The 11,456-nt window shown below is 35.5% G+C and overlaps 1 protein-coding gene across 1 annotated transcript; it reads right to left on the bottom strand.

The window, feature by feature from the left end:
- Positions 1-204: 204 nt before the first annotated feature.
- On the bottom strand, positions 205-2,597 carry LOC121254210 (photosystem II 22 kDa protein, chloroplastic). The gene is made up of 4 exons (XM_041154172.1): positions 2,172-2,597; positions 1,914-2,030; positions 1,055-1,298; positions 205-649 (listed from the first exon to the last, which is right to left on the bottom strand). Exons 1-4 carry the CDS (start codon positions 2,385-2,387, stop codon positions 405-407), a joined length of 822 nt encoding a protein of 273 aa, XP_041010106.1. The 5' UTR covers positions 2,388-2,597; the 3' UTR covers positions 205-404.
- Positions 2,598-11,456: the final 8,859 nt, after the last annotated feature.

Genomic DNA, 11,456 nt, shown 5'->3' with positions numbered 1-11,456 from the left:
AGTTGGAAAAATAATGAATCTCATTAATGATTAGTATGAGATGGGTTGAAGTGAATTTGTGTTCCAAAGATTGGCTCAAGTCTGGTCTTAGTATTGGCGTTGGGAGCTGTCTAAACGCAACCCATGCATGCAAAATATTCGCTGTGGCTTCCTGTCATGGGGGCTAATCAATCCATTTATTTTACTTCAACGTGGAAATAAGACTCAACTCAAACAGCCTTATAAGTCTTTCATTTCTGGTAAACGAAATTGCAGAATGGATCATGTAAAGCACTTGATGATCAGAACACTTGATGATCATAATTGAGAGGTGAGAGTATATGCTAGATTGAATGCAACACAAGAAAAATCCTTACAAGCTAGCTAGCTGCATGCATGCATATATAATAGGCATATAAATACACCTACTTGTCTTCCTCATCTGTCACAAATTTACCAGTCCCAGGATTCAATGCAGCAAAGAAGAAGAAGATGACGTTGAACAACACGAGCGGCTCAATTTCATTGATGGGAATTCCGGTCTCGATGTTTAGTTGTGCCAGAGCTCCCTTTCCGGTTATGATTTCTCCAATTAAAGAGAAAGCAATACCCAGCTGAGCCAGTCTTCCAACAAAGAGCTCGTTGGACTTTGTAAATCCAAATAGTGGACCTTGCATTACAAAACATTGCCAAATTATTTAAACTTTACGTTTTTTTAGAAACCTGGCAAATTCAACGTGTCTTTTGCTTAATTAAACTTGTCTGTAGCTCTTAGAAATTGTTTATGCCCATTTAACTTGGGAGAGCAATGAGAATACCCTCAAGATCATGACTCTTACCACTTGAGCCGACCTCGGGATTGTTTAAAATAGGGGTGCTACCCGCACCATACGGTGCGGGGGCGGGGTAGCAGGGGCCGGCCCCCGCTGCCCACACCTAGTTTAAAATATATGTTGAGTCACATAACATGTAATATGCATCAACCACACAACAATGATTAGGCACCAAAATGAACTTTGAAGCAGCCTTGTTTCTTTTAGCAGAAGTTAGCAGTACTAGAATGGCAAAAACTTACCTCCTTCTTTAAGACCCAATGCACTCCTGAGGCCTTTGCCAGGAGGGATCACAGCCTTTTCAAGTCCGGTCGTGTCGTCGTCAACGAATTTACCACGGTCACCCAAAGCACCTATGGCTCCAAGTAGAGTGAAAAGAATAAAGAAGAGAAGAAGAGGCTCAGCTTCGTAGATGGGAATTCCAGTTTCCAGATTCAATTGCGCTAGAATTCCTTTGCCTGTGATTCCTTCACCCAACAAAGATGCCTGCATGCAGAAAAAAGGCTTATGATAACATTGAGTACCTTTCTTATACTTATATATTAGGAAGACATTAAAAACTTTCATATGTGCTTCTTGTATTGACTAATACTCCATGACTAACATGCATGTTAGTCAAGTCATTCATCTAGACAATAAAAAGTGAACAAATTATGCAAAAAAAAGTGACATGTTACTCGTATAAATAATACTGAAAAAAAGTGAGAAAATGGACAAGTTTTGCAGTTTTTTTTTTTTGAAGTATTGTATTGGCTTACATTTTAAACAAAAAAATGTAAGCCAACGAAAGCTTGCCAGGTAGATCCTGTTGGTTATATGAGAGATAGGCACCTCAAAAATCTTATCTTTGATGGTAAAATGCTACTTGATGAGAAAAACTCTTTGTGCAAGTTGTTGACACCTCCACTGACAGATACTCTTTAACTTTGTGTTTAAAAATTCTAATGACTATATGCCAAACTAAATTGTAGTATATTTCCACTAAAAGGGGTAATAGTTCTCAAATGCGAAAGAAAAATACATCTGAAACTAAAAAAACAGTGTATTTGCAAGCATAATAAAAGGAAAATAGAGAAAAAAAAACAGGGGATATTTACTCACAGCAAAGCCAATCATGGCAACCCGACCAACAAAGAGCTCATTCTGCTTAGTGAAACCGATGCCCCCGGAGGTGCCAAAGATACCGTCTTCAACCTTTTCCTTTGGCTTTGGCGCAACCTTTGGTAATTAACACAAGTAAAAAACAAAAATCAGAAAAACTCGTGAACCTGAATAATGTAAAACTCACAGATGTTTTCCAGTACTTCTGTTTGATGTTTTTATTTCTGAAAGTAAAGCTTAGTAAAAGGAAATGAAAACCTTCTTTGGTGGGGCCTTGGTTTTGGCTTTGAAGAGAGCAAAAGTTGTGAATGCTGGGGATGAAGAAGTAGTGTTAGCAGGCAGATGAGGGAGCAGCAGATGAGAGAATGGTTTTGGCCTTAGTTTCTGAAGTTGGAAATTGAGTAAAGCGTCTCTCTTCAAATCCACCACATGGCTGCTAGAAACACCAGACATGAGCAATATGGTTTGAGCCATGTCTTGCTTCTATTTGGTACGTTTTCTTTTTCTGATAAGGGGCCTGGAAAAAAGTTCTGTTCTCTCCCTTTTAATTTGAGGGAGAGGTGTGAAACGAGGATCATGAGAGATGTGGCTATGGTGTGAGGGTTGATGATGGGCAGCTAGACTGCCCACGTCTCTGTGTACCACAATATGTTTGAAGATAAAATGTTTCTGGCTGAAACATCAAGCATATTTAGTTGAAGGACAGAATTCTCTGATAATTGAACTTTGGAAAAAAAAAAAAAAAAAGGAAAGATTTCTTCTACTCAGTCTCACAACTTTGGACCCCATATGCCTCAAAAAGTTGACCGGCCCCAGTGTCAAGATTTTTACGGTGATCGTTTGGATTTTTTGACTGCACTCGGTTCAATTGAATTCGATTTAGTTTTAGATTGTATTTAATCGTAAGATTCAGCTGATTTAAATCTAATTTTAAGTTGAGTCTAACATCTAAACGTCTAACTCTCAAATTATTAAACTCATCTCAACTCAAAATCTCCTTATACGTTAGACTCATAACTTTTTTCAACTTAACACATCTTTTTACGTGAGATCCGTAATTTTTTTCAACTTTCCAGAAAAAATATTAAACTCATCTTAACCAGTGTTTTAAATTTCATACCGTACCGGCCGATATGGCCGAAATTTTTCGTTTCGGCCGTCCGGCCGATACAGGTACTATACCTGTTCCGTACCAGCCAAAATACCGGCCGTACCGGCCTGAATTTCGGCCTGTAACGGCCTATATTTCGGCTGGTACCGGTCGATATTTCAGACTGTATTTTTTTTTTTTCTTTTTTTCAAACTACAAGCTTATTTTTTAACCCTCAATTTAGACTAGACTATTTATAATTTATATATATATGTATTTATATATAATTTATTTATATATAGACTATTATTTTGGAATATAATTTTTATATATATTTATATATATAATTTATTCATATATCGACTATCCCGAAACGTTATCCCGAAACGGTACCGGTACTGAAATATTTCGTTCCAGTGCCTTGACCGGTACGGCGTCCGGTACGGTATTCAAAACATTGATCTTAACATCCAAATACTTTAAACTCAATTTTGATGGGCCTCACATAATTCTTTCCATTACAAAACTCACTACTATTCATAAAGAATTAAGTTCAGCTGAGCTCATCTCAACATCTAAATGCAGCCTAGACATCTTCTAATATTCAAACATCCGACTCTCAAATCAATAAATTCATCTCAATTTAAAACATCTTTACACGTGAGACCCACGATATTTTTCACTCAACACTTCTTTATACGTGAGACTCATGACTTTTTTTAACTTCTCATAAATACATCTAAATTTACTTTAACATTTAAACATATCTAAACACATCTAAACTGGTCTTATAGAACTCATTCTACTATCTCAACTTATTATTGTTTATAGAAAACTCAATTTAGTTCAACAACAGCCTTAATTTCCTCTTTTATTAAGAAATATCACGGTTTACCGATGTAGGAGGGATTGGAGTCCAAATATTTTGTTCAGCTCGTTTATAAACAAGTTGGAAATATCAATTGAATGAATTTATCATCAAGATGCAAGAAGGGTCTTCACAAAATAACACCCCTTTCTTGGAATTTTCTCAATGTCTCCCTCAAAACTTACTAGAATGTGCAACTCCGTGAGTCTGTCTTCCTGGTATGTTGGGTTTGTGCACCACACATCCCAAAAGAACACCCCCATCCTGCAAAAGTACAACTCACCAACTAACGTATCCGAAGCTGACAAATCATGAATTGACACCTCAAACAGCATCCTCTACACCTGTTGGGTTTCCAGATTCTTCTCGGTTCTCTGAAATAGCATGGAGCATCTTTTCTTTTTCGGCTGAATGAGAGTAGAACACAGCACAAACTACAAAGCATTTGGAAAGGATCATACCCTTTTCTAATCTCAGCCCTTCAGCCCTACTTTTTCTGGGCTCTGGATCCATGCCTCTTTTGTAACTCTGGACAGTAATCCAGCAAAGCCCAGTGGAATTTCATGGCCCAATAATTATTTTCTCCATTTACAAACGCAACCCAATAATCACTGACCAAATGCAGCAAACTAAAACAAATTTCATGGCCATATAATTGTTTTCTACATTTTCTGAATTTGAATATGAAAGAATGAGAACTTCCCCTTCGGGTTCTTTGCTGTGAGGCTTGTTTAAAGCTTAGGAATTTTACGTGTTATAGTCACAAAAAATCTCAAAAAAAAAAAAAAAAAAAGAAATTCATCAATTAACATGACTTTATATAATATATTAGATTTACTTTATAATAAATGTAGTTTTATAATTTAACATACCGTATCAAATTATATCAGTTTGTGAGTTTATTTTTATAAAATCTATTTATAGCTAAAGTATTTCTCTTGCTTTAATATATATATATATATTAAATCACTACTTATCATAAAACTTAATCAGATAGGATAAATAAGTTTTATAATTAATTATTTAAGTTATAAAAAATTTAAATAAAACAATGATGTAAATAAATCGAATTTTGCCAAGCATCCCGTGTAACAGGTTAACCGAAATCTAGGATGTCTTGGACAACAATTAAAAACAATAAACAATATATTTTGGTTTCACAAGGATTGTCCCTTTAAAATATTAAATAAAAAACCGCCTTTTATAATTTTAACCTCGATTTAATCGAGAAACATCAAAGTCCGGTTTGTATTTACAATTCATCTCAATTTATTTTAATTCATTTCACTATTATTCAACAACTTTAACTCATAAATTTTATTATTATTTATAATCTATTTTATTACTATTTACAATTCACCTCAATTTATTTTTAAATTCAAACCAAATCTGACTTTTTTAGAAAGTCAAAAAAAAAACAAGAAAGAGAGAGAGGTCATCGCACCTCATTTTTTGCCTTTTTGGAGTTCAGCCCCACGAAGTTGGTCCCGGTCCCAGGTTGGATCCCACGTATATAGTGGAAGACGCTGCCTACATCCACCGAGGTTGTAGTATCAGAATAATTTATTTATTTATTTAAATTTTTATATATTTAAAAAATATATTCACAATATTATTCAAAAACACTTCTTTAATCATTAAATCAAAAAAAATTATCAAGACCCATGTCGAAACCCATTTGTTAAGACAAGTAACATTATTGGATATCTTTATAAGAATTAATATGATAAGCTGATATATATAATTTGTAGAAAACTTCATAATAAAATATTAAATTTTTAAGAGTTTCTTTTGACTTTTGATTTAATTGTGATATGTTTGAATTTAAAAAAAAATATTATTTTATTTTAAAGTGGTAGAATAATTGTAAATTAGTTGTTAGTATATCAATGTCCTTATAAGAATAATGTTACTTCATGTTTTAAGGCGTGACTTGTGAGTCATGCGCTCTCTTAAAAAAAAAAAAATGGTTGAAGTTTATAATAAAAATATTATTTGATTTTTTTATGTGAGTTTTAGGTTATCTCTTCTTTTTTTTAAAAAAAAATATATACTAATATATTTTCCAATCGTTCTCATGTTTCTTAGTTTCAATTTTGAAAAAGTAAAACCTAATGCATGGTTCGATTTATCATATCTTTTTTAGTTTTAAGAGGATATTAGTATTTAAATATGAGTCATTCTACTTATCATTCTTACACTACACACTATATTTAATTTTTTTTTTATTCTTACTAAATTAAAGGAATTATTATATTAATCATCTATACACAAAACATTTGGTAAGAAAAAAAATCATATGTGACGTATGATGTAAGGATAATGAGTAGAATTGTTTTTAAATATAGGACATTGATAGGGTCACTGACCCCTACATTGTACCGATAGTGCAAAATGTACTTTTCTTTTTTTATTTTTTTTCAAATATTTTTTAAACAAAAAATTCATAAACCCATTAAAAACATACTTCATTAATTATTAAGTAGAAAAATAAAAAATAAAAAGACAAAATCGGTCACTTTGGGGGTCACCTTTCTCGATGGCCCAAGCATTTTTCTTAAATATATAGATACTATTTATTACAGGTGAACAAATTAAACAAATTAATTTCCTTACCTGATATATAAGGTCAACAAGTTGTTCTTTTTATTAGTTTTTTAATTATTTTTCTAAATAGATGAAAGCTAAGAGTAAATAAGGCTAGGTCTATGAGAAAAATAATATATACAAGTTTTAAATGTATAAATCTCGTACAAGTCTTTCATAAAAACAAAAAAAAAAAAAAAAAGAAAAAAAGAAAGTGAATCACACTATGAAAAAGTATGTCTCTCCTATTAAAATGTCTCTCAAGTGCAGGAGGTGTCTAGTTATTATATAGTGAGAGTCTCAAAATCGATTTCACAGGAATTAAGACATTTTATGACTCAGAACAATATTATTATTATGAAATAAAAAGAATTAAAGAAGTGGGATATTTACTAATAGAAATCCTCGCACTCACTAAAAAATGTATGAATCAGATTGTTCGCAAGCCAAAAGAAATAAGTAATCTGAAGAAAATTTTGTTTCTTTATTTGAAGACTCTTTGTGAAAATGAAATGTATTGGATATAAACAGAAGTATATTAAGCAACTAAGGAAACTGAATTTTTTTGTTGACTTAGGGAAAACAAACGCAGTAATCAAAAATGAACTTCTAAGAGACTTTTAGGCAAACATCTAGGTCTCCGGTCACCTTCTCACAGAAGACATTCAAGAGAGTTGTAACATTCCACAATTTCCTTCAAATGCAATTTCAATCAAGATTAAAGTATTTGGATGATGTGTATGATGCATGCACTAACAAAATATTTTCTGAATAACCTCAATAGGTTTCATATCAAACCAACAATCAATATGCAACTCAGGAATAGGGTTCTACACTCCTTAAGCATACATCGTGCCTTCAAACAATGATGGACCAAAAGGAAATAAAAAACCCTAACCTCGGCTTCAACTCAAGGATGATAGAAACTTATGGAGGCAACAAGTTAATTCGTAAAGGAAATAAAAAACCCCCATCAAAATCCTATTGTTCGAAGGTTTCCCTTAACCTAGGTTCCGAACTTACTCACTCATCAAATATGAAACTAAACTATTGATCAAGAAAAATAATATTTTCATAATCCAAAGAAAGACTAAACCCTAAAATTAAAAGAAGCTTTTTCGAATGGTCCTCCCTGATTTCCAGATTTTTCTAGAATTCCCAAGAGATCCCATGCCCCTTTGGCACACCATCTCCAATTCTAGATTGTTGCTTCCTCCAGTTCCATGCGGTTCCTTATAGGGTGTGAAGTCTAAGAGGAAACAGAAAACGTTAGGAATGACTCGAGTGTTGAAAGGATACTGCCTTCTTCTTTTTTTCCTAATTGTTGTGCGTGTGTGACATAAGTGGCATAAGTAATTAAGTGTACAGTGACCAATTGACACTTAATTTTGTTCTTTGACCTTGTAATGCCCCTTATTATAATTCTACTATGTAAGTGAGCATATGTAGTTCATTTTCAAATAAAAAATTCTAATTTCCATACTCATTTACTAAATTATTTCCGCTTTATCAATATGAAAAAATCATAAGAGAGACTATTATTTATAAAAGATTTACACAAAATTTATAATTTAAAACTTATGCCCAACATTACTCAGTAAATAATTACTAAACTGCTTTCCTTTTCAAAGAATATTACAACATTAAAGTAGCTTATTCTATAGACCGCTAAAAAGCAGTATATGAGCTTTAATGTTGTAATATATGAGCTTTGCAGATGAAGAATTGTTGACGCGTAGATGAAGTTGATTGAAAGTCGGGTACAACTGTTGACTTTATATTTTATAGGTTTGTACTGTCAATTTCTGTGCCGGCCATGTTTTTGAGCCACATTCAATGATGAACGTACTTTTGTAATTATTACTTATTTTTAAAAAAGAATTTTATGTATCCGTTAGTATTTATTTTCTTATTTTATATCTAAAATTTATTTTTATAAAGTGGAAGAATATTTTTTATAAAATGTAAATGTATTTTTTATAAGGTGTGAGATATGAGATAGTGAATAATAATTAATGAAAAGAATTTTTTATTTTTAAAATATAAATAATTTGACATTTATTCTATCAATTTATGTTATATTAATGTGATATCATATAATAGAATGAAAATATTACTTCATTCGCATTTCGAGACTACTAAAAATTTAACATTGTGATGAATAGTTACACTTTTTATTGTGCCATAACTCTATAGTTGATGTCTTATACAACAATGCATATCCAAAAATGTTGAATAGATAAGAAGTTGAAAGTCAAAATTATGGTATAATAGTTTTCTCCATAAATAGTAGGTAGTTTTGTGATATAATATATGCTCTAATTCTATAATTTAATGTTATGATATTTTGTGATAGGCTAAGAGTTTAATATCAACTATTCTTTAGAGATGATAATAATAATCCCAATCTTCTTCAATCTTTGCTTTCATCTTTAAAGTAGTAAAGTCTCGTTTGTTTTCACAACTCCTCTCAACTCATCGTATTTTATCTTATTTAATCATTATAATTTTTTCAACTTTTCACATAAAATAAAATAAATAATTCAACTTTTTTAAATCCCAAAACAAAAATAATATTGAAAAAATATATTTTAACAATATTTTATTCAATTTTTAACTTTAATTTTAACTCATCTCATTTCACCTCATCTCATCTCATTTCATCTACAAAAACAAACGAGCCTGTTATTTTGGGTACACAACCCTTCTCATACCCCTCCCTAGCCTGGGCGGGGTGGCGATATGGCCCTCCCACCCTCATCTCCACACCCTTGTTAATTGGCCCGTGCATCACTATTGATTGGGCAGATGGAATTTTTATACCACTGCTCGTAGATCTAACCAAGATAAAGAGTTCTTTGTACTTGGGTGGGGGGCTTTTATACTAACTCTCCGGGGAACATTATGTTCCTTGTGTCAGGGTTCAGTCGTCTCGCCTGTGTTTATAATAGTTGGGCATTTAATGGGACATAGTCTTCTGAGGCAGGGTTATTAATGCAGCGTGGCTCCCCTCGGGCAAATCCCAGTAGTGAGTGAATGGCACAGTCAATTTTGGTCTCCTCCGTCAGAGAAGGGAGGCTCATTCACGTCTTTCATTCATCGACTGTTGTAATTCCTCGATTCCAGGTGTAATAGGGAAGGCCATAATCGGAGAGTCCTATTTGTCCCCTGTGTATGGTTCCTGCGTATGCATCCTTCTTTTTCTGATGTGATCTCAAGGGCCGAACCCTTTTGGATGGTTGTAGGGCCTTGGAATACTGGGACTCAAACTGGGCTAGGACCTAGTGTTGAGCAACTAGACTCGACCGAGTGGGAAAATCCCTCCTAGTTACCACGCCAATTCTTACTGAACTGGTTCGGCAGTAATTCCATCGTCGTTCCCCCTCTCCTCTCTCTCTCTCTCTCTCTCTCTCTCTCTCTCTCTCTCTCTTTGTTTAGGGGCATGTTTCTGATAAATTTGACATGCACTTGATCGTGCCCGTTGAGGTCCTTTTGTGTGGGTTAATCTAGAGATGATTTCTCTCTCATACTGCTTCGTGAAGCGCATGTAACAGGCTAGCATCTATTTGCCTCCCTTGGTGCAGTGCGTGTCTCATGCGCTACATGGGCTAGTCCAACCGTAGCGAGGGACTATTTAAGACCCCCTTCCCTTCCCATTTATGGTCCGTTTACTTCCACTTTCTTTCAATATCATAAGTCTTGCCTTCTTGCTTCCTTCCCTCTTCATTTCCTCCCCCTTATATTGTGACTCTAACCAACTTCATTCTAACTTCAATGGCTGCTAAGAACGTCTCTCGCCCCGCTGCTCGACGCCCTAGTGAAGATGACCTGTCACTGGCTCGTGTGGCTTCTCAGACTTTCAAATGTTGCAACTGGAGGTCAGAGGTGTCCTCGATGGTGCTACGGTCGTTGAAGGCCTTCTACGGGGCCCAGACTTAGTTGCTTTGGAAGTTCCAGGGGCCCGTGAAGGGGCCATAGATCTGGAGGGTTTCGCCTCAAAGGTGGCCCTATACCCCAGCATGTTTACCTGTGGGTTGCGGCTACCTTTCTGCAGACCGGTCCGTGAAGTTCTGGACTTCCTCGGTCGGGCTCTTGCGCAGCTCCACCCTAATGCGTAGTGGATCTTGGTGTGTTGCTACATAGTTTGGCATCGGGCACTGGAGGGGGTTGACCCAAGGCACACTGACCTCACTGCTAGGGAATTCTTCTCAACTCATAACCTCTTGAAGTATAAGGGGAACACCTGTAGCTTTCACTCCCATCCGGGGTAGGCAATGTCCCGTTTGGAGTCACAGTATAACCAAGTCAAAGACTGGAACTAATGATTCTTCTTCTTATCTGGCAAGGGGTGGGAATTCTCTACTGGGCAGACCATACGAAGGGAGTACCCTGTGCTAGCTATATGGGGGGTCTTGCCCATTGGACAAAAAAATTAGACCAAAGCTGACTCCTACAAAGGCAAGTCGGCTTGAGATCATGCGAACCTAGGCTAAGGCGTACCCGGATGATGTTCTCTAAGAAGCCTTGCTGACCGAAGCCAACATAAGACGATATCACACTCCCCCAGCCCATACCCACTATGATGATCATACGGTCCCCATGCGAGGCAACGCGTATAAAGAGTGCAAGCGGCCCACTAGCCTGCCAATGGAAGGGATTGGAAAGAAGCCTCAGGGTGAGGAGCCGACGAGAAGTAGTTTTGACTCCAATCCATGCCTCCCATCGAACAGCCCTCCCTTCCTATCTTAGTTTGCCCTCCAAAACCTTTCGCTTCCAAACTAAAGGTTATCGTTTCCATCCTACCAACTTCTGCTCCTAAGGTTGAATTGTTTCCTACCCCGTCGAGCAAGGTGGGGGCAGCTGAAGTAGTCCAGGAATCTCCAGCGGCCCCTGAGATGGCCCAAGTTCCTTATGCCATCGCCCCTCTGACTGCGATTCCTTCAAAGGCTCATCTAGTTATGTCTTCACCCATCCAGGGGGTGATGTAAGGGTGATCGAG

The sequence above is a fragment of the Juglans microcarpa x Juglans regia genome, chromosome 3D, assembly GCF_004785595.1.
Source record: "Juglans microcarpa x Juglans regia isolate MS1-56 chromosome 3D, Jm3101_v1.0, whole genome shotgun sequence".
Classification (NCBI taxonomy): Eukaryota; Viridiplantae; Streptophyta; class Magnoliopsida; order Fagales; family Juglandaceae; genus Juglans; species Juglans microcarpa x Juglans regia.
The sequence above is the reverse complement of the archived record's forward strand: the minus strand, read 5'-3'. Positions and strand labels throughout refer to the sequence as shown.